This window comes from Rhodamnia argentea, chromosome 10 (assembly GCF_020921035.1).
Source record: "Rhodamnia argentea isolate NSW1041297 chromosome 10, ASM2092103v1, whole genome shotgun sequence".
NCBI lineage: Eukaryota > Viridiplantae > Streptophyta > Magnoliopsida > Myrtales > Myrtaceae > Rhodamnia > Rhodamnia argentea.
The window spans coordinates 15,508,716-15,536,624 of NC_063159.1; the positions used below are offsets into that span (position 1 = coordinate 15,508,716).

The 27,909-nt window shown below is 41.4% G+C and overlaps 2 protein-coding genes across 3 annotated transcripts; one reads left to right on the plus strand and one right to left on the minus strand.

Annotated features, from left to right (window-relative positions):
- The first annotated feature begins 1,848 nt into the window (after positions 1 to 1,848).
- On the plus strand, positions 1,849 to 27,867 carry LOC115729517 (protein DETOXIFICATION 24-like). 2 transcript variants are annotated; one of them, XM_048271707.1, is made up of 9 exons: positions 1,849 to 1,950; positions 23,237 to 23,507; positions 23,607 to 24,148; positions 26,217 to 26,303; positions 26,397 to 26,453; positions 26,602 to 26,840; positions 26,973 to 27,091; positions 27,214 to 27,300; positions 27,413 to 27,867. In XM_048271707.1, the coding sequence occupies exons 2-9, from the start codon at positions 23,259 to 23,261 to the stop codon at positions 27,491 to 27,493; spliced, it is 1,461 nt and encodes a 486-aa protein (XP_048127664.1). In that variant the 5' UTR covers positions 1,849 to 1,950; positions 23,237 to 23,258; the 3' UTR covers positions 27,494 to 27,867. The 2 variants fall into 2 exon arrangements, with proteins under 2 accessions (XP_048127664.1, XP_048127665.1); XM_048271708.1 differs by lacking the exon at positions 1,849 to 1,950 and adding an exon at positions 22,191 to 22,413.
- Positions 8,617 to 17,099, minus strand: LOC115729504 (protein DETOXIFICATION 20-like). Its single transcript, XM_030660097.2, has 10 exons — positions 16,923 to 17,099; positions 16,128 to 16,381; positions 15,199 to 15,740; positions 14,804 to 14,890; positions 14,657 to 14,713; positions 14,332 to 14,570; positions 14,123 to 14,241; positions 13,958 to 14,044; positions 13,583 to 13,788; positions 8,617 to 8,717 (listed from the first exon to the last, which is right to left on the minus strand). Exons 2-9 carry the CDS (start codon positions 16,374 to 16,376, stop codon positions 13,696 to 13,698), a joined length of 1,473 nt encoding a protein of 490 aa, XP_030515957.1. The 5' UTR covers positions 16,377 to 16,381; positions 16,923 to 17,099; the 3' UTR covers positions 8,617 to 8,717; positions 13,583 to 13,695.
- Positions 27,868 to 27,909: the final 42 nt, after the last annotated feature.

Genomic DNA, 27,909 nt, shown 5'->3' on the forward strand with positions numbered 1-27,909 from the left:
CTTTCGCAAGAGGGTTTTATTAGCTTATATAATACATATGTGTAATTGTCCCGAGCAAATTAAGAACTTCCTATGCAAGAGGGATGTGCCTAAAGTATGATCTTAAAATGGTTTATTATATACTATGTTTGTCGTGTAGCGATTGACTAAGATTTATGCGAGATTTTAATTTTATTCTAAGACACACAAACCCTAGCCTATACAACTAAAAGACACACAAACCCTAGCCGAACTTTAGAGACTCCGCAGGATTAGTCATGACGATTGTCGAATAGGTGGTCCACCATCGAAAGCCCTCTCCGCTTTCAAACTCGAAATGACGAGCGATCTGGTAAGGACTTGCCTCTCCTTGAACCCTTTAAAAATTAGCTGCACAATGTTAGGCAGGTATCGATCTTGAATGGGTTTTCTTCTTAAATGAGGAAAAGCATGAAGGCTTCGTTTATTTCGCAGAAACCAACTTCCAAGAAAACGTTTCTTGAATTTTTCGGGTTTGGTTCGCGGAAAATAAATTAATAAAGGAAAAAAAATTCCACACATGAAAAAAAAACTCATTCAAAAGTGGAGAAAATATTTTCTATTTTTGAGGAGACGAAAATATTTTCTCTTATTTTGGTGCCTTAATCCCTTTACATTCATTTTCTTTATACTATTTGTATTATTCTTTTCTTTTCCTTTCTTGTTCTTTTCTCCTTCTTCCTCCTTCCTTAGCCCACGGCTCCTTCCTCCTTCTTCCTCCGCCGATTGTGGACCTCGGCGACGGCCGGCAGCTCGACGATCGGCCATGATGTAGGCCGGCGAGCTCCGGCCTCGCCGGCCTTGCCCATGCTCGAGCTTGCCAGCAAGGCATGAGATCATCGAGATTGGCCAACCCTTGAGCTCGTTTGTGGTCGGTCGCCGGCTATTGAAACCAAAAGGAAAAGAAAAATAAAAAAAAATAGAAACGAAAAAAAAGATAAAGATAAATAAATAAAAATTCAAATTTTAAAAAAATAAAAAAAATGAAAAGAAAAAAAATTATTGAAAGGAGTGCATAGCAGTAAATTACATTCGATATTCCAAACCAAACGACGGAAAACATTTTTCGTTTTTTTTTTCATATTTCAACCAAATACCAAAATGTATTATCATTTTTCTGAAAATAATTTTCTGGAAAATATTTTCCAAATATGCCATATTTTTCAAGAAATAAACGGAGCCCAAGTAAAATATATTTTCTGTCCATTGCGGAAACATCTATTCCAATTTGTCTTATAGGGAAAATTTTCATATATGAGCATGTTGACTAGGATTCCATTGAAGACGTGGCTTTCTCCAAGAAAGTGGACGAAAACCTTCAACGATCTATAAACAATCGAGATGGCTAAAGTACATTATAAGTGTCAAAATTTATGTACGATATTTACTTTAGTGTCAAGACTTTCAAAACCATCACTTAAGTACCAAATTTTTTGAAAAATGCTCACTTCAGTGCCAACTCCGATTTGAGCTGATATGACTCTTCGAAAATCCGACATGGCCTGTTTTTTTATTAATATTTGAGCTGACGGGGCTCGTCGGAGTGGACACTTAAGTGAGCGTTTTTAAAAAATTTTGACACTTAAGTTATCGTTTTAAAAATTTTGGTACTGAAGTGATCATTTTTCAAAAAATTTAGCACTTATGTGATCGTTTTGAAAATTTTGATACTAAAGTGAGCGCTGCACATAAATTTTGGCACTTGTAATGTATTTAAGCCCAACTGAAATTGAGCCTCACATGTATGACGTATTGCCATTTCTCTCGAGAAAAAACACCGACCTTCTTCTGTCTTCCCAAGGGCGAGTCTTCTCTTCCACCACCTCATGAATATGTCTCTGTAGCTGTGCTGTGCAAGCTAGTGTTGATCAACTGTTCTTAAGAAACATAACAAGCAGTCATCGAAGAGAGAATTGCGCAACCCCATTGCACGTAAGTCCTTTCTTCTTCTTCTTCTTCTTCTTTCTTAATCACTTGCTGTAGATGGGTAAAGTAGAGTTTTTAGCAGCTTCGGCGTCATAACACGCAAAGTGGGCAAGTTTGTAAATAGCCCCGGCTCTATATCTCTCTCGTCTATAACATATACCCCTGTTCTTTCACCATCCATGCTTCTTTTTCCTTCCATAGATGAGATGGTGATGGCCGAAAATCACGGAGAAAATGTTCTTAACCGAAGTGTTCATTACCAGTAGTATTAGTGTCACGCCCCAAATCTACTGCAAGGGCTATGACACGGATGTGCTTTCTTGAAAGGACGCAGCCTCCACAAATCCAAAACTCTACCTAATATCAAATATGTATATCCATAGACTTGCTAAAGAGGTCTCTTAGTTACGCTATTAGAGCTTTCTATAAACATAAAAAAGATCTATACACATGTCTAACAAAAGAGTTAACTCATATGTTCAATACGATTCTTTACACTTCATAACAAAAATCTCACTACCCAAAAAAAATACTTTAGCTAACGCTACGTTCATGTCCTACTTGTGACTCGCGGAACCCGAAAGACAAGGGAAAAGAAAGGGGTGAGCTAACACGGCTCAATGAGTAATACATTTCTTCTAAGTGGATTGAACAAGCACTATGCACATTTAATACTCAAATATAATTCATTTACATCAAACTCAAAAGATAACAAATCTTTACAATGAAAACAAATTATATTGTACTTTAACATAACATATTTCTAGCAGAAGTATTCATTTCAAACCACAACCTTAAAATAAATATCGACGGTCTAACCCATTGAACAATCTCATCAAAAACACGTATCAATAATCTATCCATTGATCAATCTCATAAAAAAACATGCTCAAGATTCTAATCATGGTCACATATAATGCTCATAACAAAAGGTGACTAAGATTCCCCCCTTGGCAAAGTCTCCACCTACAATGCCGGTGGCTCGACCTATAAGGATATCTTAACTAGTATACGCATACCCACAAACCCTTCAATCGGGTTCATAGCTATCTTGGGCACCACAAAATCAAACAACAACATCCTCCTCATAATCAGAATATATATCACAATCAACTCGAAACTAGCAACACATATTGATCAGAAACCATATCAAATAGACAAAAATAGCAGTAAATGTTCAATCCTATTTTATACAACAAAAATGCTATTTTCTCAAGTCATAACACATATAATACTATCTCTTTCCAATTATGCATTTTACAAACCCAACAAAGAAATAGTATCATTAACCTAATAATACCAAAAGCATACCAAAGCTGTTACTAGAGTTGACGCATTCGAAATTCCTATCAAATAAGTAAAAAAACTTATCAAAAACTAAGTAATATGCTACCCTAAAGCATGACTTGAATGAAAAAGGTCTATTTGTCACTAAGGCGACATCTACGCATCAACAAAACACTCACTCATGGCAGACATGCATGTTATCCGCTACGCGCGCCTTACGCGATGAACTTAAGCAGACCATAATTCCCTTTTTCGAGCTTTGATTTAAACGAATTTATAGTCCAAAGAAAACTCTTTTAATGTATGAAAAAACTACAAGCACGGCGTGACTAGAATCTATCCGAAAATCGGCAAGAATGGGCGCAACAAGTTCTCGTTGTGCGTTGTTCACTGCGCGCGTTGAAATCTTTCGAGCCATATATTCCTCTACTGAGCTCCATTTTAAGTGATTTTATAGTCCACACGAAGCTTATTCGATGTACTACAAGATCCTTAATATTGCCAACCCAACCGATGATCAGAAACTAAAGAAATTAGCCTTCAAAGTCTACCATTCGCACTGCACTGTAGCGCACTAGATTTGAAAAACTTGTTCCGGGCAAACCGTAGCATCGGATCAAGATCCGTCGAATCCTACGGCTTCACAACATCCTAAATTTTTATTTTCATAGCAAAAAAGCCAAACAACTTTAAAATTAGATACCGCAACTTAGACTCTACCAAAATCCGAAATTGAGTCCTAAACCCGAAAATCACTTTCATCGAAGGAACGAGAGGTGCGAAATGGCTTCAAATCGTGTAGCCCAAGAATTCCTTCTCCTTTCCTCTCTTCCTCTCTCTCGGTCGAGCCCTCTCTCGACTCTCTCTTCTTTTCTTTTCACGTTGGTCAAGTCTTCTGCTGAGAAGAAGAGAAGAAAAAGTTGGGGCTGGACTTGGACTTAAAAAATATATGGGCTGGGTTGTTGGGCCATTATTACAATTAGTATCACTCGCTGAGGTTAGAGTTAGATGTAAGTTCCGCATACGAAAGCATTACTTCAGCGTAATGATCCGAAGGTGATGTCGATTAACAGACTTGTGTCCATCTCTCGACTCAAGCTCGACGTCTTCATTGGACATGATTGGGCAAGAACAATCATTACTTCGGAAGTTGAGTTTGGGAACATCTATGGGACTAACTATACCAACCAGTCCGCATGCATCAGATCTAGATAAGGGATACGGACATGTGGTGATGTTGAAGTATTGACAAAGTTGCCTTAATAGAGAAAAAAACTGTCTTTTTCCCCACAATGTCAAAACCAAATATTTTGGCACAACCCCGAGATGAGTAACTTGTACAACTCTAAGTCGTTTGGCAAGGTGACAATTACAAGGGTAGTTGTCCTGTCCACGTGTTGCTGTGTCATATATATTCATACGGCTTGACAATTATGAAATCTGACTTCGTAACTCAAAATCGACATAACTCTAAATTTGTGCGGTAACTTCCAAAATTACTTCGAGTAGACGAATGACCGGCTTGAATACTTACTCGGCGTTGCAAATTCGCAGTTGATTCGACTTGTCGAGATATCTAGATGGTGAACGCGGAATATTTCTCTCTCTCTCTCCTCTCTCCTTTCCTCTTTTTCTTTCTCTCTTTCTCGAACGATCTCTTTTCTTGTTCTGTCCGCTGGCTTCACTGCTTCATGTGCATGCATATTTAGGTGAGGAAATTAGTAGGTGGGCTGAATCGAGGCTATTGAGCCATGGGTTGGGCTTTGAGCCCATTTATTTCAGCAACGGTCACCATATCAACCTTCTCCATCTGGTAATCGTTACATTCCGACATTCCTACCCGATTTCTGTTTCGTTTGCGCCTCGATGTCGCTCTTCTCAAATGGTCCTAATATCCACCTCTCAGCCTCAGCATAGCAGCATGGATCCTGATGCTTTGAAGGGATGTATCGCAAATCGATTTAGAACGATCACACAGATAAAAGAAAAAAATTAAACGACGCACGATTTACTCAAATTCATCCCAAAATAGGGCTACGTCCTACAAAGAGATTTCATTATGATTTAGGTTTACACCAGCAGCCTGCTGACCGGACAGCGGGACACCCGTGTCGGGGGCGCTGTCCCTGAACCCCACATTACGTGCGCAGGGGTCACATGTCGTTGGATCATACTTCAGTTTCTCTAAACTCACGTGGAAGTGTCCGATGTGAGAAACAAGGGTCCCCGAAGTAGTCGCCAACTCCAACATGCTTGACCTCGGCTTCCTAGTTGCAGCAAGGTACGAACTTGGCGTTGATTCTTTGCTTTTTCTCGATTACTTTTAATTTTACTTCAGGGGATCAACAGTGTGTCTCCACTTTCTTGTTACTTGAAAGTGTTCTGTGTCTGCTGACCTTCTGGTGTATGCTAGTGTGAGGGTCTCGAATGATCTGGGGAGAGGAAACACCAAAGCTGCAAAATTTGCCACCAAGGTCATCTTCGGCAATGCGACTTGTTTCGGGCTGGTCTGCGCGGTCCTGTGCCTTCTCTACAGCTACCGGATCGCAAAGTTGCTCACGAACAGTGAGGAAGTGGACGAGTCTGTGTCTGAACTCTCTTACCTGCTTGCACTATCGGTGTTCTTGAACATGGTCCAGCCAGTTCTCACAGGCAAATGTGAGCTGTAAACATCAAGGCAATTGCATATGAACAACGACACCGAGTTCTCGCTCCCACAGCATTTTCGACGTGATAACTCTCTTTAATTTGATGATGAGTGAACAAATTTTGTGGTGGAAGCAGGGTGGCCATAGGAGCAGAATGACACAGTTTTGTTGCTTTTATTAATATTGGATGATACTACCTGATTGGGGTGCCCATTGAAGCTTTACTTGGATATGTTGCCCATTTGGAGGTCAAGGTATGAGACAAAACTGGTTTCAAGCAATCAGACTTCCGAAAATTGCACCTTTTTCTGGTACGTCGGTTCATCTGGCATTTCAATTTAATCTGCTCACAGGGAATATGGATAGGAATGATTTGTGGGGTTACTTCACAGTTGCTTGCTCTTGTCTACATGACATTTAATACAAACTGGGATGAACAGGTAATCTTGGTGAGATGATCAAAGTTCTAATGTTTTGCATTTGATGCACTTGATTAGATGCATCAAAGTGAAATCCTCTTCCGTCACTGACTAAAAAACGATCATGCCTTCCTGTGACACGTGATCAGGGCATCGGAACGCCTGAATCGTTGGCTTTTGAAACCCTATGAGACGTTGAGCCGGAATGATACAGAAGACTGAAGAGTGATTACTTTTGGTTGACCAATCTATACATTGTATCAGATAAGTATACTATTAATTCTCACATACCACCTAAAGGAAGGTGAATTTGGACTCTTTTGTGAATGAGAACTTTCATGAAAGGAACGAACGCTTCCAGGAGAAAAATTACAGATTTCTATAATCAAAAGTCGCATGCATGGACAGCGAGCATAGCAATCGGCAACTTCTTAATTCGATTCGTCTGATCTGAATTGCAGAAAGCAGGAAAAGCACGCATGAGACTTCGATCACTTTGATTTATCGTCCCCTCAAAAGCATTAGCATTTTGCACTAGCAATGTCTAGGTATGAAGTCAAGAATCTTACTGGATCTCTGGGAAGAAGCTTAGTCGAACATTGGCATGCGAGGCTCCTTCCTCATTTCAAAACCCGGCAAGCGTTGCAGCTGCTGATTCAGGTCATATAGGCCATCTATTGACAGAGAGTTTCACCAGCATTGACCCTGATAATCAATGAGAGAATACTCAGGCTCATGTGCTGAAACTACTAGTGAACATAACTGCAAATATTGAGCAGTTCGTTAATACAACATTCAATTCAAATGGGAAGCAAAAATTCATTCACAAAAATCCCAAGATACTCAAACTCAAGATTGTTGGGTGTGGTTCATACTTCATACTCTCTATCAACAAAAAGGCATGGGATCCCATGGGATCTCAATGCTTTTTCATTCTTAGGGCGGCCCTGCACAAATCTCTCGTAATTTCACTTTGCGAGATCGACCTCATAATACCTAAGCTCGAATTTAATACAAGACAACCAACCTTTGAGGATCGGGCATCCAACTCATCCACCTCTCAAAAAATAATTCTGAAAAATTCGATGGAGTTTGCTACAAAAAAAAATATATATATTGAGCCACCGATATAGAATGACAGTCCTTTTGCGTTGAAAAATTAATTTTAAATAGTTTTAAAAAAAATGAAAATTGAAAGAAATGGTGATTGTGCAAAGGCAGGGCCTTGCTTCACCTCGAGCGGTGGTAGCGAGAGTATCTTTTGTTCTTGGTTCTAAGACAGAGTATCTTTTGTTCTTGGTTCTAAGACAGAGTATCTTCTAGACGTTAACAGGGGACTTCGAATTGATACTTTTGGGTGAAAGCAGAGGAAGCCATACGCACTAGTTGACGAATGATCGGATTGCTTAAATGTGGACTGATAGATATATTGCTTGAATGCTGGATGAAGCCAGGAGGACTTGAGATTGAAGCTTGTTAGTGGTCGGGCGTCCGGGAGGACTGTCAGCAGATTGGCTCATATGATTTACTGGGATGAGTAGAACAGCCAAACTGTACTTTACGAACATCCTCGTGAGAGGACATTGAAGAGCTCCAATAATTCAGGAATGCAGAGATTGCGCGTCAGCATCAGACATTCCTCATGTTTCTGTTGTTGTTTGTTGGTGGATGGTATTAGACAACTTTGGAAGTTGGCTTATCCTGATAGAGAACTCCCTCCGCGGATATCAGAATCATCGAAGGCTATGAGTTGGCAAGGTACTGATCCTTCGGACAGATTGCAGGTTTACATTGAAAGTGGTTCTGGATTAGGTCTTGTTTGTTATTCGACTGAATTCTGAGAAAATAATGAATGCCTTATGCTGGCAACTTAAGTAAAATGTGACGGTCTGTGAATATTACCTTGTCACCTCTAAGACCAAGAGAGTCCCGTCCAATGTTCGATATCTTCTTCGCCTACTCTGTGCCAGAATACCTTGTCAATTTCTTCCATTAGTGAAATTGAGCGCACAACACATTTTGTGCGCTTGCTGTGCGATTTTGAGAAAATGTGAAACTTCATTTTGTCTATCCGGCATATTGTTCTGTTGGCCTGCTGCCGCTGCTACCTCCTCTAGACGACCTCCTTTGTCAATGCTAGAGCGATGTTTCCTTTGGTCGTTATAATCTATTAACCATTTTTTAGGGTTTAGCAAACATTCGTTTGCCAGTTGGACGAGTAATAGCTTTGTTACATCATGATTATGACCCGCAATATGTGCTTTCTTTTGAGTTGGTGCAGAGATGGTTACAGCGAGAACTGCTACATGAAGGTCGCCGAAGTGTGAGCGTTTTTCTATCTTCAACAACTATATTTTGTCCAGTTACTGACAAATGAGGGGTCTGAAAGATTTGTCCGTCGGGGCGGGTTTTGGTCAATGTTGACCAAATCGACAGGATCCTCCTTTTTTGGTAGTGTAGAAGATTAGAGTATATTCTCCTGATTTGGTGTTCTTTCCTTGTTCAATTGTTACTTTGTATATTCCCTGTATTTGAGGAAACAATTATGAACCTCTATCAATAACAGGGCAGTCCCTCTCTCAAAGAAGATGCGACTTTGAGAGAGGATTTCTGATGACGTAGTCGTACTTAGCCGAACCTCGTCAAATTGCATTTGAGTTCTTTACCTCTAAGTTTATCATGGTATCAGAGCAGGTTCAATCCTAACCTGTTATTGTTTGTTTTGACTAATTTTCTATTTGCTTTGTTGCTGTGTTGTCACCATGGAAGGACAGGATGATGGCAAGAAATTGCCGACTGCAACTCCTTCAGCTTCTTCTACCAAAGGTCTTCTGCAAGAACCTCACAGCAAACATCTTGCCAACATGCTTCTGAATGAAAGGAATTTTCTTCCTCAGTCATGAGCTGTAATCGTGGCTCTCAAAGGGCCACATCAACGGTAAAATCAAAGCTCCTTTAGAAGATGATTCCAGATATGAGGAGTGGCTAGCCAATGACAACTCTGTCATGTCCTGGATCTTCAACTCCATGGAGCCCCAAATCTACTAGATTTTTGCATACTCCAATTCAGCTCAAGCATTATGGGATGCGTTGGTTGGATTGTATAGGCAACTCAAAAATATCTCTCGCATTTTTGAAATCCATCAAGAATGGGCAAATTCAAAGCAAGAAGAGAATCAATCGTTTACCTCACATCTTGGAAATTTCAAGAGGAGGTGGGACGAACTATAACAATACCGCCTCGCCATTCAATCCGTTGTTGATTATGTTCGCAGAGAGAAGGAAGATCGGGTCTTTCAACTTCTGGCTAGCCTTCGGCCGGAATATGGTGATCTCGGATGACAGATACTCATGAGCTATGTCTTGCCATCTCTCAACGAAGTCCGTGCCACGATTCAGGGAGAGGAAACCAGGCGTAGGGTGATGAATCCAGCATCGGCAAACATAAAAGGAACTACTAAGATCTCAGCCCACAATGTTGTGACCAACAAACCGGCGGAGGCTGTCGCCAAATTTGCCAAAGGAAAGATGAAGAAAACCAATCGTTTCCATTACGAACACTGCGATCGTGATGGTCACACCAAGGATCGGTCTTGTCTCCTTCATCCTCATTTACGGGTTGGCGGAAAGAAGGGGCCAGAACAAAAATTTGTTGCCCAAAATGACACAATTAACCCGACTGAATTCAAAGCCAAACTTGAGAGTCTAGCGAATCAATTTCAACAATTTTTGCAGAGCCAAGGATCCAACATATAGACAACTGGATCAATCGGTCCATCTGCTGAATCAAGCCACATGGTACAAACTTCTGGTAAGGTGTTCTTGACTTAGTTCAAAATTCAGTTTGTTATAGACTCGGGTGCCTCTAACCATATGTGTAATGCATATCAAATGATGGTTAAAATTGCCTCCGATGATTTTCCTCCTATTAGTGTTGCTAATGGAGCACAGGTTCCGACACAAGGAGCAGAAAAATTCAAAATGTTGTCTAAGAGTTCTAATGCTTTGATTGTACTTGATTTGTCTTCAAATCTATTGTATGTTAGCAAGTGTACAAAAGAATGGAACTGCAATGTCATTTTTTCTGCTTCTAAGGTGGCATTTCGGGATTGCATCACCATCACCAAGAGGACGATTGGTGAAGGGAGGCTGCAGAATGGACTCTATGTCATAAATCAATACCCCGAGGCGTTGAGTGCAATCCAAAATGCTAAGAAGACATCGGAACTATGGCATGGACGCATGGGTCATCCATCCGATTAGATTTTACACATTCTTGATAAATCTTTATCTCATGATTCTAGTTCATGTGATTGTTGTCATTTCGCTAAACAACATAGACTTTCTTTTCCTAAGAGTACACATTTCTCTTTAGAATTATTTGATTTAATTCATTCTGATGTTTGGAGTGCTCCCATTGAGTTTCGGGATGGCTATAAATATTTCGTCTCCTTTATTCATGATAAATCTTGCGCTACATGGCAGTATCTGCTGAAAACCAAAAGTGAGGTTCTTATGGTTTTTCAGGAATTTTGTGCTATGATACAAAATCAATTTAAGACAAACATGAAAGTGTTGCGCACGGATAATGGGATGGAATACACTAATCAAGCATTTCAAGCTTAAATGCGTAACTTGGGTATTATTCATCGGACTTCCTGTGTTGGGACGCCCCAATAGAATGGCATAGCAGAGAGGAAAAATCGTCATCTTCTAAAAGTTACCCGGGCCTTACTTTTTTTTTTTTTGGGAATATGCTCAAAATACATTGGAGTGACACTGTTCTCACCAATTGCTATATTATTAATCGGATCCCTAGCCGAGTGCTTGATTACAAGATTCCGGTAGAAATTTTATATGGGAAGAAGTTCAATGTCTCACATTTGAGGGTTTTTGGTAGTACATGCTACGTTCACTCGAACGATGGTAAACTCAATCCGCGTGCTTGGAAGTGTATATTTGTGGGCTATTCTTTAGCTAAAACGGGATACAAGTGTTACGAGGCCACCACAAAGCACCTCTATATATCCCATGATGTCACTTTGATGAGACTAACATGTGTTATTTTGACAGGAACTAACTTCGGGGGAGCACACCAAACTCTCAACAGATTATTCAGCAGTTGCTCTTGTCCCTATTGCTGCTTCACCTGTGATACCCACGAATGTACCCAATTCAGAAACAACTTATGGAGGATGATTAGAACATGACACCGAGCTACAACAAAATCTAGAGCCAATGGATGAAACTCACTCTGGGGAGGAAATCATGACAAAAGAATTCATGACAAAAGAATTTGTTGGAGTATCTTCACCATCAGTTCGTCGATCTATGAGGATTTCTAGGCCCTCTACTAGACTAAGAGATTTTACCACATATCACACGATATAGTATCCCATCCAAGACTACGTCAATTATGAAAAAATTTCTCATCATTCTTAGAGTTTCTTATCTGCTCTTGAAAGTTCAAAAGAACCCAACAGTTATGAAGAAGCCAAACTTCAATCGGTTTGGATTATAGCTATGAAAGAGGAACTTCGGGTGCTTGATAAAAATCACACTTGGGATGTGGTGCGATTACCTGATGGAAAGCGTTCTGTTGGTTGTCGTTGGATTTACAAGATTAAATAATCCAACAGTGATGGCTCGGTCGAAAGGTATAAAGCCCGCCTTGTAGCTAAAGGCTATACCCGCACCTACGGCATTGACTACAATGAGACATTTGCTCTAGTTGTGAAGATGAATACGATTCGTGTTCTCATACCCGCAGTGATCAATCGCGGGTGGTCGCTTTGTCAAATGGACGTAAAAGATGCATTTCTTCATGGAGACCTTGAAGAAGAAGTGTATATGGATCTCCCCCCGATCATGCCTTGCAAAATGAAGAAAAGATGGTTTGCAAATTAAGGAAGTCCATCTATGGACTCAAGCAGTCTCCTCGAGCATGGTACAACAAGCTCAGTGGTGCACTTATAAAGTTTGGGTTTGTACGAAGTATGGCCGACTCATCAATGTTTACCAAATCTGATGAGGGTGGTATTGTAATACTACTCGTCTACATTGATGATATTGTTATCACTGAAGCAATAAATTTGGAATTGAGGCTCTCAAACATTATCTTCGTCGAGAATTTGATATCAAAGATCTTGAAAAATTGAGGTATTTCTTAGGAATTGAAGTGGTCAGCTCTCACAAGGGTTTGTTTCTATCACGGAGAAATTACATTATGAACTTATTAAAAGAAATAGGAAAAATGGGGGCCAAACCGGCAAATGTTCATATGGATTACAATAGTAAATTTGCCACTGATAATACTCCCGTGCAAGACATTGGAGCGTTTCAACGTCTCATAGGCAAGTTGATTTACTTGATTATTACTCGATCGGATATTATTTATGAGTCAGCTACATAAGTCAATTCATGCAAAATCCGACTCAAGGGCGCTCGGATTTGGTTGATCAATTGCTAAGGTACTTGAAAGCTACACCAGGAAGGGGTATTGTAATGAAGAACAACGGTCATACAAATATTGTCGGGTATGCAAACGTAGATTGGGTAGGAAGCCCCAATGACAAGAAGTCTACTACGGGCTTCTGCACCTTCATAGGAGGTAATATTGTTACTTGGAAAAGTAAGAAGCACAATATTGTTGCCTGTTCAAGTGCTGAAGCAGAATATCGAGCAATGGCTACTATGACTAGTGAGACAGTTTGGTTGTAGCTTCTCCTCCAGGAATTAGGATGCAAACCAAGAACGTCACCTACGAAGCTATTTTGTGATAATCAAGCTGCTGCTCATATTGCCTCAAATCCCGTGTTCCATGAAAGAATAAAACACATTGAGGTGGACTACTATTTTGCACGGGAAAAGGTTTAGGACAACACCATTGAAACTCCCTATGTTTGAAGTGAAGATCAATTGGCCGATATTTTCACCAAAGCCCTTGCTAAAGGACCATTTCAAGACATGGTGAACAAGTCGACCTCTGATGATATCTTTGATCCAACTTGAGGGGGAGTGTTGACCAAATCGATAGGACCCTCCTTTTTTGGTAGTAGAAGATTAGAGGATATTCTCCTGATTTGGTGTTCTTTCCTTGTTCAATTGTTACTTTGTATATTCCCTGTATTTGAGAAAACAACTATGAACCTCTATCAATAAAAGGGCAGTCCCTCTCTCAAAGAAGATACGACTTTGAGAGAGGATTTTTGAGGACGTAGGCTTACTTAGCCGAACCTCGTTAAATTGCATTTGAGTTCTTTGCCTCTAAATTTGTCAGTCAATGTATCTGTGGCCGTCATTAGAGGGGGAAAAATGGGAAAAAAAATGACGAAGAAACAACTTGTTCGCATCCGAGAACCAAACCGGGATGAAACTGTTTACTTTTCAGTTTTCCGTCATCCGTTCAGCTGTTCAGTAGCAGAGCTCTCGCCATTGTCATCTGGCCTTTTCAAGAACCACCTATTCAGCCGTTCCGACGCATTGTTCACCTATAAAACGAAATCAATCCTGTAATTGGCTTTCAAAAATCTCTCTTTACGAAAGAGAGACGAAAACAAGAGAATCTTGAGATCCTGCTGTTATTTCCGGCTAATATAAGTCCTGCAGCATGTGTAATGTTAAGGCATGCAAGTGATATGGTCCAGAATTCGCATTTACCTGCTCGTCCCAGTTCGTTCTACAAGTAATAAAACCGAGCACCGCTGTCTGAGTTGCGACTCCGATTATCATCCCTATCCATATGCCCTGTGGGCATCAAACAAAGGAATTTCAGCTGAGTCTGAAACCAAGCAGCAGCTTATCTTGGAATAGTTGCCTTCCTACCTGAACTTCCAACTTGGCGACATATGCCAGCACAACTCCTAGAGGCACTCCGATCACGTAATAGGAACCTATGTTAACATAGGCAACCATACTTTGTCTCCCGGAACCTACCGCCACACCTGCAACGGATGAACAGATGGTTCGGCAAGACAGAATCTGTGAATAATTTTACCATTCGTGTCACGGGTAATGGAACAGCTGCTGCGTACCTGAGAGCACTGGCTGAACACTGTTGAATAAAATCGAGAAGGCAAGGAGAACTGAGAGGCTTGAAACCTCTTCCGCAACGTCTTCCTCACTTGTGAATATGTAGGCAATCTGTCGACCGAAAACTAGGCACAAGATCCAAAAGACAACGCCAATGCTAATTGAGGTGCCCACGATGACTTTAATGGCGAACAGCGCCCCTTTCCCATTTCCTCTCCCTAATTCATTGGAAACCCGCACGCTGTAGGAATTGAAAGGATTCGAGTCACATAGGGTCAAGCAAGCACAGAGCAACTCAAATATTTGCACAGGCTCATCATAACATACCTAGCTCCAGTTAGGAAGCCGAGGCACATCATCAATTCCCAAGCCGAGATGTTGAGGCTGAAAAGAAAAATCAATTCCGTTCATCACTTTCGCGGCAACTAATGTCAAAGTCGAAGACATAAGATGCCTAATTCGATGCCGTCATACCAAATCGAGAAGGCAGATATTGCAACAGCGGCATTTGTCATGTATCCTGCCAAGAGGACTAAGGCAGCGTTGTACCACAACTCCAAGCTTTTCAATCAAGGACAGAGAAAATGGTATAAGAGTAAGGATCAATCCAAATGGAGAGCGCGCAATAAACATGAATAAACATCAAATTTATCTAATCTCGTCGGCAAGTGCTTCACCAAAGACGACAGAGTTGTGTCATGGTGTTTCAGATGACGTGAACTTACACCAGAACACAACCCCTTGGGATTGTGATTATGGCAATTCTAAACTTACCGCATCCTTAATGACACAAAATCATGAGCAATTTTATTCCAATCTGTTCATTCATCTACCCAGAATTTCTCTGGAGCATGAAAAGAAAGTCTTACCATAGCATAATCCCAGAGGATACCGAAAGCTTTATGACTGGCCATAAATCGGCGAATGCAGCCCATGTGAACCCCTTCCAAGTACTTTCGCACCAGCCTCCAAACATGTACACGAACTCACCAATCACAACTAACCAATTCGATATTATCATCGCACTCATCGCTCCTGGGATTTCCCAATCAAGTATGTAAACAAAGAGCCAAGACAACAAGACATGAATACCAAACGAGATGGCGGATAGCCATCCTACGACGGTGTTCTTGAGCTGGCACTGCAAGAACTTTTGGATGGTCATGCTGAACACAAAGGAGTAGATGATCGGGATGAACCACAGGGCAATGTATCCAGCGTCTTCGGCTATCGCATCTTCTTCACCGAGAAGCTTGAAAATGGACGAGGCATAGACAAAGACCGGGACCAAGATGGTCGCGGTTACCAGATTGATGATCCAAGATCTTTGCAAGTAAATACCTAACATGTGGTATTGCTTTGCACCAAACGCTTGTCCACATAATGTTTCAGTTGCACTTGACATGCCCAACTGCAGGATCAAAAAGCGCATTTACAAAGTGCAGTCAAATTTTCTCGATAACGCCTTGTCGAATTTGGTGGATTCACGTGGCCTATACATCCTAATATTCAACATTCAAAGTCAAGCTCCTCTCTCAATCGCCCATTCTCCATATTTTGCAGAAAGTTCAGAAAAAAGTGGCAAATTTTGCATAGTCTCTTGGAAATATGATTGACACCGGTCCACATTCATCAGACGATTTAGTCATTATCAGAAATTCGCTAACAACAGCTGCCAGAGCACATCTGAATCTTATTAGTGTGGAAGTACGAATGTAATATATTGTGGAGTCCGTTAACAATAGACCCCAAATTATGTCTTTAGACTTTAACCGAAAAAGGGGAGGCTAATGCTTACTATTATTCCGTTGGCAAATCGTATGCCAATGATTTGAATGAGTGCATAAGCGGCAAGCTCTGTGTTGCCAATGTGCCCGATGAACGCTTGCGTCACTACAAAGATTCCAAACGAGGTTACTCTGGCCAACATAGCAGGGAAGGTAACTCTCCATACTTTCTTTGATTCCACCCAGACCTTCCCTGTCAGACTACTTGAGTCTTTTGCTTCTGTACCAAGAAGCCTTTCCTCCATCCTATCGCCACTCATAGATCCTGCCAGAAAAACACGAAGCAGTGTGAAATTCCACGGGAATGTTTATTTCGTGGATCCATGGAATCACAATTCTGAACATGCCAAAACGAAGGTCTCCTTGTAGTCGTATAGCACATATAGATTTGTTGTCCCATGCATGCAAAAAATCACTCTCTTTTAACAGGCATTATAAGTATGTACTATGTGCTCTGTATTTTGTAATTTAATCAGCGTATCAGTACGAGCAAGAATGTACGCGAAGTCTGTGACACTCGCATCACAATTCAAGACCAAGAAATGATGAAGGGGGTGAATCACTGCCACTCATGATCTCAGTGGGATCTGGCTTGATATGAAGCCAACTTTACATGTATCTAAAACTGCTTAGACTTGCATAAACTGACCAAAACAGAACACACACATCATCAAGCCGCAAAGCTATATCCTACAGACATCCAGTGAGCGCACGTTTCAGAGGGTAACAAAAGTTCTCTCCCACATGAAACCAACTGAGAGAGAGAGAGAGAGAGAGAGAGAGAGAGAGAGAGAGAGAGAGCTTACCTTGGCCTTCCCTGTATGAGACAGTGAGTACCAAGAGTCAGGGCACAAGCTAGCGACGCTTCTGGTTTTGTCTCTGAAGAAGCTCAGCTTCAGACTGCAAGAGAGGCAAAGCAAAGGGCGCTTGCGCCCAGGGGCAGTTGTTGGAACGAGGAGTACGTCACTGATGATGAGCAAGAGCGTCACTGATGATGAGCAAGAGCATCACTCTCATACCTTGCTCGCAGAAGTTGCCCTGCTAAAGGTGGAGACTCAGAGAGTCGTGTTTCATAATCAACCGAGGCAAAAAACAGAAAAAAGAAAAATGGAGGTTAAAAACAAAGCCAAAAGGGTAAGAAGATACAGTAAAATTAGTAGAAGTAGTTGGAACAGATTGTTAGGTGTTGAACGGGGATGACTGATAAGTGGGACGAAATACTTTCTCAATTTTCACAGATACAAGAGAAAAAACAAGCATGAACAACCAAAGGGAAGACTTGCTGTCCTCTTCGCAAAAACAAAGTGGATCCATTATAATTATGAAGAGTCCATAACTAGATTATTTTGGGAAATAACCATCCGGGTCACTCATTTCTACAGGATTTGCGGTTAAAAAATTGAACTTTGACTTCGACTATTGAAAATGCCAAATTTCCGCATTTCTTTTTAGCGGTATGTGGTTTAGTTTGTATCCGGCCAATGAACCGATGGCGTGATGGGTATGCTAACAATTTTCAAGATGCTGCATAATCGTCACGTCGATGGTTCCACGATCGGAATTTCCGGCAAAAGCGTATCAAATTACAAAGAAATGAAAGTTTAGTGCCTTTGGTGCTTGAATTGCAAACTCCACTATAACTTAGTAACCATGGCCTGTTTGTTGCAGCTCAAATAAAAGCGAAAACAAAAGCATAAAAGAGAGAGAGAGAGAGAGAGAGAGAGAGAGAGAGAGAGAGAGAGAGAGAGAGAATTAGGCGTAAACGTTTGAATTCTTATTAAAGTGTTCGACAATTTGAGATTTCAAAATAAAAAGTCAAAGTGCGGACTTTAATTCAGGTTGCAAGTGAAGGATGAAAATTAATGGCTCTAACCGTCCACAGTTCCAAAGATCATGGAGGCATCAATGTCGTATCCCCCTCCTCCCGAAGGGATGTCGTCTTTAGCTTTCGGGCCGTTGACTTACAGTTGGGTTTGCCCAAAGGCGACGGTTGACCGGCGGTTGGACGTTCGAAAAGTGCAGAGCTTCCGAGTCCAACCGAACTACTGACGCTCGCCTAAGGCGCCAAGTTTGGAAAAGTCTACCGCAGTGATGAATTTACTCTTTTTAACGGAGACTCAGACGCTGATTCAGACACCCTTCATATTTCTGAGAAATGGTTGCGTCCTCGTACGTCCGAACCTTAATGACGCTGTCTATATGTCGGGCTGAAGAAGCAGATTACGTGTGAAGTAGTGCTTCGACAGTTGTACAGGACAAGCCGGCTTAACTAGGTATTGGTAGTACCCCCAGGAAATTATCTCAAAAAAACAAGTTATAATTCTATTATATTTATACCAATTCAGTCCTAAACTTTCTGATTTGATCAATTACATCCTTTGACCGTTTGTCAATATAGTCTATCCGTTCAATTTTTCCGACAAAGGCCCCATTCGCCTGATCTGGTGAGGCGACTAGCCTCGCCAAATGTGACGAGAGGGCCCTCACCTAGGACAAGGCGGCCTCGCTGGGTTTGGCCCTTGCCAGACCCGGCGAGGGGTGCCCTCATCAGTGGTCGCCCTTGCCTATGGCGACGAGGGTGACATTTGCTCAGGCGAGGCCCATGATTGGCCACTGGTCAGAAAGAAAAGGGACAGTTTTTAGGAGAAAAAAAGAAAAGAAAAACTAAAAAAATTTCAGAAAATTTATTTAAAAATTATAAAAACTATTCTCATCAGCATTAGCCGCGCTATGTGGAACAATTGGCGCCCACATCAGCAATTTCTGCTCAAAATTGATTGGACAGACTACATTAACATATCATCAAAAGATTTAAGACTCAACTGAAAAAATAAAAGGTTTATGGCTAAACCGATAAATGTACAATATATTTAGGACTTTCTTGATAATTTTGCCCATTGGCCTCCGATGCGTTTTGTCTGGCTCGTTTTTCTGGTCCAATGATTTGGTTTGGCCGATTCAATCGGGTCGCTATCGGTAATCCAGTCTTTTGATCATCAGTTGCGGTTTTCAAAACGTGTAGTTGACTATCTGATTCATGATAAATAGGATTTGTAGAAGGTAACATCATTCATGCACATTTATTGTTTTCTTCACCCACCAGCTGCCTTCATTTTTTTTTTTTCTAACTTAGGTAATTCTTTTTCGTTGACTGAAAGCCGCGGGGATTTGAGGTTGCAAAGGCTGACACGTCAGTACTGAAAAAACCGAACCACTTGCCTATGGTGATCTATCGTGGAAATATAGAATACCAACCCGAGGGTGGTTGGGGCAGTTGATTGGGACTTTTAGAGATTTCTAGCAATGGGAGATACGAGTCTGTCTTTTCAAATCTTATAAATTGCGTGTAAACTGTTTTGAGTTGGAGTTACCTGTAAATAGACATGGCCAAATAAAATCGTGAGCCCGAAACCGGCCCGTTGACCGGGCCCACGGTTCCGGGCCGGTTCCAACTCGCTTTTTTTATAAAAAAAAGAAGAAAAAAAGAAAGAGGCTTGGGGAAAAAGAGCAATTTGGGCCTAGGAACCGGCAGTTCGGAACCGGAACCGGCCCGAAACCAGCGATTCCAAATCCGAATTGGAACCGGCTCTTGAAGGGCCAGTTCCGGTTCCACCTTTTTTAGGAACCGGAACCGGCCACCTTTACCTGTAAAAGAAAAAGGCAAAGGTATAATCGACTTGTGGAGGCTGTTGGTTGTTCCATGGGCCTTCTGGTAGCTGGTCCTCTACGCTCGTACGTGCCCATGAATTATCGAGAAAAAAAGGGCAATGCAACATCATTACTTCAAAGGGCTACGTGTTATCATTGTGATAGTGTACATTGTAAAGGTCCTCTTCATGTCTCGTACATCTTGACCTGACCTAACTTACCGAGATATTATTTGCTTTGGCTTATCCAATATCGAGCCTAGTGATGTTTCATCCTTCACTCCCAAGAGATCGCATATTCTGAAATTGTTTTCACTTGATAAGAGAATTAACATTCCAATTTCAATGTTTAAGTGAAGCCATTATACCAAAAAAATGGATTCGACCGCGCAACAAAATCCCAATACCTTCGCTTAGGGAGACACGTGCACCTCAACAAGGCACTTCTCGATGTGTTATTCAATTTGTATATGTGTCCCTTCGTTGTCAAAAAAGCCTCTTTAAGAGTTACAACTTGTTATTCAAGCCCTCCGTCCCGACGATCAATCCTCCCGTCCTCCTGGTGTTGCGTCCTCATACAACATGTGCCCCACTTTAATACATATAATAGCACTCGGACCTTTCGATCTAAATAAACAATCATCTAACCAGATATGAAACGAAATGTAAAAGTACCAAGGACATAACTAGAATCAATTTGTGTGATGTATGTTTTGCATTTTCTCATATATGTCGGGGTGTGACATTTTAGGACCACCTTAAGCTGGGATTAATGTTATGTTTCATCCTATATATAAAAAAAAAGGAATATTGATTTTCATAGAACAATCGGAAAATGTGTCAAAAAAGTCATAAACATATTACATTTGTGTTAATTTAATCATAAATAGTTTGACTTAGAGCCAATTGAGTCCTTCTAACTAATTTTGGCCCGATATTACCGCGTGGATGAGGGACGGCCTATATGGCACGGTCGGGTCTGATATAGTTATTTTTTAATAATATATATTTTTGTTTTTATTATTTTTTTCTCTCACTTTTTCCTTTATTGTTTTTGTAATTGTCCCGAGCAATGAATCTCGCGTCAGGATTATGAACGTATGATATTAAATTGGTTTAATGTAGACGATGTTTGTCGTATAGCGATTGACCGAGATTTTACGCGAGATTTTAAATTTATTCTAAGGCACACAAACTCTAGCCGAACTTTTGGGACTCTCACTTCAATGAGCACACTACACGATAATTCGAAAATTGTCATGCCTATTGCCTAGAGCCATCAATCACTTCCTGAAAATAGTAAAATCGGGCCTACATAATGAATTAAATGGTCGGCCCCCTTAAATAATTAACAGCAACATAACACTCGGCCCCATACCATGTGAAGTTGCATATGGTCCTCCGTCGGAAGCCCTCTCAGATTTTCAAACTCGAAATGACGGGCGGTCCGGTGAAGACCTACCTCTCCCCGAACACTAGAAAAAAATTAGCTGCACACTGTTAGGCAGGTATCAATCTTGAATGGGTTTTCTTCCAAACCGAGGAAGAACATGAAAGTTCCGCCTATTTCGTGGAAAACAACCTTCAAGAAAACGTTTGTTGAATTTTTCGGGCTTGGTTCGCAAAAAAATAAGCTAGTCAAGGAAAAATATTTTTCACACATGAAAATAAAAAAAAAACTCATTCGAAAGTAGAGAAAATGCTTTCCTCTTTGTCTCTTATTTTGCACCCTCAATTCCTTTACATTCATTTTCTTTATGCTATTTTTATTTTTCTTTTATCCTCCTTTTTCTCTTTTCTCCTTCTTCCTCCTTTCTCGGCCCACGTCTCCTTCCTCCTTCTTTCTTCATCAACTGCGGATCTCGGCTACGACTGGCAGCCCGACAATCAACCATGACGCAAGCCAACGAGCTCGAGCCTCACCTGCATTGGGCGAGCTTGAGCTCGCCAGCAAGGCCGGAGATCACCGATCCGGCAAGCTTGGGGATCGTCGGGATTGTCCGAGCCTTGAGCTCGCCTCCATCCGGTAGCCAACGATGGAAACCAAAAGGAAAAGAAAAAAAATAAAAATGAAAAAAAAAGAAAAGAGAAAAAAAAGATTAAATAAATAAATAAAAATTTCAATTTTTTTAGAAAATAAAATGAAAAAATAAAAAATATTATTGAAAGGAGTGCACGGAGGAAAATCAAATCCGATATTTCATGGCAAGCGACGGAAAACATTTTCTGTGTTTTTTTTTTTTTCATATTTCAGCCAAGCACTGAAAAATACTATTATTTCGAGAAACAAAGGAGCCAAGTGAAAAACATTTTCCGTCGATCGCGGAAACACCTATTACAATTTGTCTTGTAAGGAAAAATTCCATATTTGAGCATGTTGACTCGGATTCCATTGAAAACGTGGCTTTCTCCAAGAATGTGGACGAAAACCTTCAAGCATATATATACACAACTGAGACTGAGCCTCGCATGGATCGCCATTTCTCTCGAGAAAAAACACCAACCTTCTTCTGTCTTCCCAAGAGCGAGTCTTCTCCTCCACAACCTTATGAAACATGTTTCTGTAGCTGTGCAAGCTAGTGTCGATCAACTGTTCTTAAGGAACATAACAAGCAGTCATCGAAGAGAGAATCGCGCAACCCCATTGCACGTAAGTCCTTTCTTCTTCTTCTTCTTAATCACTTTCTGCAGATGGGTTAAGTAGAGTTTTTCGCAGCTTCGGCGTCGGAACATGCCAAGTGCATAAGTTTGTAAGCAGTCCCGGCTCTAAACCTCTCTCGTCTATGATATATATGCCCGTGTTTTTTCGCCATCCATGCTTCTTTCTCCTTCCATAACCGAGATGGGGATGGCCGGGAAATCAAGGAGAAAACGGTCTTAACTCAAGTGTCCGATACTAGTTGTGTTAGTATCATTTGCTGAGGTTGGATGTAAGTTCGGCACACAATAGCATTACTTGAGCTTGATGATCATATGGTGATGTCGATTAACGAACTCGTGCTCATCTCTTGACTCACGCTCGACGTCTTCATTGGACAAGATTTGGGCAAGAACAATTATTACTTCGGAAGTTGGTTTAGGGAACATCTATGGAACTGACTATATATCTACCAGTCCGCATGCATCAGATCTAGATAAGGTATACGGACAAGAGGATGCTGAAGTATTGACAAAGTTGCCTTAATAGAGAAAAATACTGTTCTCTTTCCCATAATGTCAAAGCCAAACATTTTGGCACAACCCCGAGATGAGTAGCTTGTACGACTCTAAGTCGTTCGGTGAGGTGACAGTTACATGGAAGTTTTCATGTCCACGTGTCCCTGTATCAGGACTCGAAATCCCCGTTGACTTGTCAACACGAATATCAAGAAGCTTATTACATAAATGTAAGCAATGTATTAAACTAGAGTGGGGGGTTTTTCATGATCTAGTATAACTTTCTTACATAACTTATAATGTCGGCTTCTTTCCAGATAAGTGAGTGAGTAAGTTGCCATGGACCAGCGCGTGGAAGAGAGGCTTCTGGGATCAGAAGACGAGGCCGAGACTAGAGGACTGAGATGGAGGATCTGGGACGAAACAAAGACGATGTGGAGGATCGCATTCCCTGCAATATTGTCGAGGGTGACATTGTATGGGATCATAATAGTCACCCAGGCGTTCATCGGGCATATCAGCGCGCTGCAATTCGCCGCTTTTGCGATCGTGCAGACCATACTCGTGAGGTTCGTCAGCGGAGTTACGGTACACGATATTGCTCGCCTTTCTCTTCTTCTTCTTTTTCAGGGGACGAAATTGGATTTTACTAATGTGATGTGATCGGTTGGCTTCTGGTTGCGAAAGCTGGGCATGTCGAGCGCCACCGAGACCCTCTGCGGCCAAGCCTTCGGAGCCAAGCAGTACCACATGATGGGCATCTACCTCCAGCGCTCCTGGATCGTCAGCACCGCCGCCACGACCGTCCTCATCCCAGCCTTTGTCTTTGCCACCCCGGTCTTCACCCTCCTCGGCGAGGACGCCTCCATCGCCGAAGAGGCCGAGCCGGTGGCCCTCGGCCTCATCCCCGTCATGTACAGCACCGTCTTCAGCGCCACCATCCAGATGTTCCTCCAAGCGCAGCAAAGGAACTTCATCGTCATCTGGTTCGCCGCAGTGTCGTTCTTGCTCCACTTGCTCCTCTCGTGGCTCTTCGTGATGAAGCTTAACTGGGGGCTAGCCGGCGCGCTTGGCGCGATGAACGTGTCGTGTTGGTCGCTGGTGGTGGCGGAGTTCGTGTATATATTGGGAGGGTGGTGTGGGGAGACATGGCAAGGGTTCTCGACGGCGGCTTTCAGTAGCTTGTGGCCGGTCGTCAAGCTCTCCGTGTCCTCTGGCGTGATGCTCTGGTAAGTACAGGTTTGAATTAGTTATGGAATTTGGTTTTTTCTTAAAATTGTCAGCTTCTGTTATCCGACAGAAAAAAAAGAAAAAAAAAAAGACAATTTCTCTTATCTTTTACAAACTTTTGTTTACCTTCTTGACAATGCTTAAAATTTATGAGGTATTGTACTAAATTGTCAACCATCGTTTAAGCAATTTTCTAATTTTTTACTTGTCAATGTTACCGACTTGTATAGGTTATCAACTCTCATTTATGCTGCTTACTAACGATTATTTCCTTTGTGTTTTTTTTTCCAATTTACCAAGTTTTCTATTTAATTATCACTTTTATTTGTCTTACTTAACAAATTTAAAAGTTTACCGACTCTTTTTAGGAACTACCAATCTCAGTTAGAGCTAGGGGTGTGCATGGTCCGGGCCGGTCCGGTCCCGACATGGAACCGGGGACCGGACCGTAGTCCCGGTCCCCATATTTTCGGGACCAAGGACCGGACCGGGACCGCCGGTCCTGGTCCGGGCCGGTCCCGGTCCGGTCTCGGTCCCGGCCCCGTAGGACCGCTAACTATTGAAAATCTAGTCAACTTAATAAATTATGCCATGGTAAAAATATAGCGACTCGCTATGACTTTTATGATCGACGAACTTGACCAAAATGTTCGAATTCAATACCAAATCCAGCCATTACATGATAAAAACATCACCAACCGCACTCAAAAAAGCCTGCAGGGAGAAAAGATGACCAAAAACAAGATGGAAAATAAGACTAAAAAAGAGTCTTGAGGAAGAAAGTGCGACGTGCAAGGTTGGGAAAAAAATGGGCAAGTGGACTTTTATTATTCTGTTTTGTTTTCAATTTTTTTTTTGCAATTGTATATATTTATATATAAATAATTATATATTATTGGCGGTCCGGTCCGGGACGGGCCGGTCCGGTCCCAATGCAAGAAACCCGAGGACCGGACCGCCCAGTCATTGGTCCCATTTATTGGGACCGGGGACCGGACCATCCACCTCAAGGACCGGACCAACCCGGCCGGTCCGGCCCGGTCCCGGGTTGGTCCGGGCCGGTCCGGTCCAGTTTGCACACCCCTAGTTAGAGCGATTACAAAGTTTATGACTTACGAACTAATTAACCATTATTCCTTACCAAAAAAAAAACTAATTAACCATTATTTTGCGTTATTAACTAATTTCCCAATAAGAGATGTATATATGAATTGAAAAAGAGAAATGCTAGGATAATCCCAAAGGATATAATTTCAAGCGAAGAATTACCAAAAAAAAAAGTCCTAAATCTATTGCAATTTTTTCAATTTTGTCATAACTCCTTTTTTTGGCCAATTGAGTTCTAAGTCTTTTGCATTTATGCGAATTCAGTTCATCCGGCCAATTTTAACAGGAAATTGCTGACATGCATGCCGACCATTCTAAGTGACATGACCGGCGCCGACGTGGACAACTTTAATAATATTCTAAAATTTTTAAATTTTTTATCTTTTCATTTCTTTCTCTTTCCTTTTTCCCCCCCTTCATTCTTCCTCCAGTTGGTCGTTGGAGGAGAGGGTCGACGAGGTCATCCTCGCTAGCCCCCGCAAAGCTCGTCCCCGCCAACGGTTCACCGAGGTCTGTCGACCGGCTGGAGGAAGAAGAAAGGAAAAAAAAAAAAGGAAAGAGAAAGAAAGGAAAAGAATAAATAAAATAAAAATCTGAAAAGATATTAAATTATTATTAAAAATTGTCCAGATTGGTGCACATGGGATGATTGGCCTTTATGTCGCGATTTCCGGTCAAAATTGGCCAGAAATGGATTGAATTGACGGAATTGCAAAATGTTTACGATGAATTAGCAAAATAAAAGGTTTAGCATTGAATTGATATAATTGCAATAGGTTTCAAAACTTTTTTGATGAATTTCCTAATTTCAGGCATTTGTCAAGCAAACATGGGACAGAAAATTGAACACTTAAAAATCCCCTGTCGCCCAAGCTAATCTGAACATAATCTCAGCAAGCCAAAGAACATTTGTCTCTCCAGGTATCTTGCGCACTCATTGTGTTTTTTGTTTCTCTGAAGCTTGGAGTTGTGGTACAACTCTGTTCTTGTACTGCTTGCCGGGTACATGGAAAATGCAACGGTCACCATATCAACCTTCTCCATCTGGTAATCATTACATTCCGACATTCCTACCCGATTTATGTTTCGTTTGCACCCTGATGTCGCTCTTCTCAAATGATCCTAATATTCACCTCTCAGCCTCAGCATAGCAGCATGGATCCTGATGATTGGCCTTGGCTTCCTAGTTGCAGCAAGGTATGAAATTGAGCTCGAAACGGTGCTGATTTTCCTTTTTTTTTTCTCGATTAGTTTTAAGTTTTTACTTCAGGAGATCAACAGTGTGTCTCCACTTTGTAGTTTCTTGAAAATGTTATGTGTCTGCTGATCTTCTGGTGTATGCTAGTGTGAGGGTCTCGAATGAGCTGGGGAGAGGAAACACTACAGCTGCAAAATTCGCCATCAAAGTCGTCTTCAGCACGGCAACATGTTTCGGGCTGGTCTGTGCGGTCCTTTGCCTTCTCTACAGCTACCAAATCGCAAAGTTGTTCACGAACAGCGAGGAAGTGGACGAGGCTGTGTCTGAACTCTCTTACCTGCTTGCACTATCAGTGTTCTTGAACATGGTCCAGCCAGTTCTCACAGGCAAGTGTGGACTGTAAACATTTCGGCAATTAAATATGAACAATTACACCGAGTTCTCACTTCCACAGCATTTTCTATATGATAATTCTCTTTAATTTGATGATGAGTGGACAAATTTTGTGGTGGAAGCAGGGGTGGCCATAGGAGCAGGATGGCAAAGTGTGGTTGCTTTTGTTAATATTGGATGTTATTACCTGATTGGGGTCCCCATTGGAGCTTTACTTGGATATGTTGCCCATTTGGAGGTCAAGGTAGGAGTCAGAACTCATATATGACTTCAATGGTTTCCACTTTCAAGCAATGAACTTCCGAAAATTGCACCTTTTTTCTGGTACTATGGCTCATCTGACATTTCAATTTAATCTGTTCACAGGGAATATGGATAGGAATGATTTGTGGGGTTACTTCACAGTTGCTTGCTCTTGTCTACATGACATGGAAAACAAATTGGAATGAACAGGTAATTTTGATCAAAGTTTGAAGATTTTGCATTTGATGCGCTCGATTAGATGCATCAAAGTGAAATCCTCTTCTGTCACCGATTGAAAAACGATCATGCCTTCCCGCTACAGGTGATCAGGGCATCGGAACGCCTGAATCGTTGGCTTTTGAAACCCTCTGAGACGTTGAGCCAGAATGGTACAGAAGATTGAAGAGTGATTACTTATGGTCAATGGGTCTATACATTGTATCAGATAGGTATCCTATTAATTCTCACATACACCCAAAGGAAAATGGATTTGGACTCTTTTGTCAATGAGAACTTTCATGAAAGGAACAAACGCTTCCGAGAGAAAAATTAACAGATTTCTGTAATAAAGAGTCGCAAGCATGTGCTGCGAGCATAGCAATCGGCAACATCTCAATTTGATTCGTCTGATCTGAATTGCAGAAAGCAAGAAAAACACGACCGAGACTTTGATCACTTTGATTTATCGTCCCCTCAAAAGCATTAGCATTTTGCATCAGCAATGTCTAGGTATGCAGTCAAGAATCTTAATGGATATCTGGGAAGAAGCTTAGTCGAGCATCCGCGTGCGAGGCTCCTTCCTCATTTCAAAACCCAGCA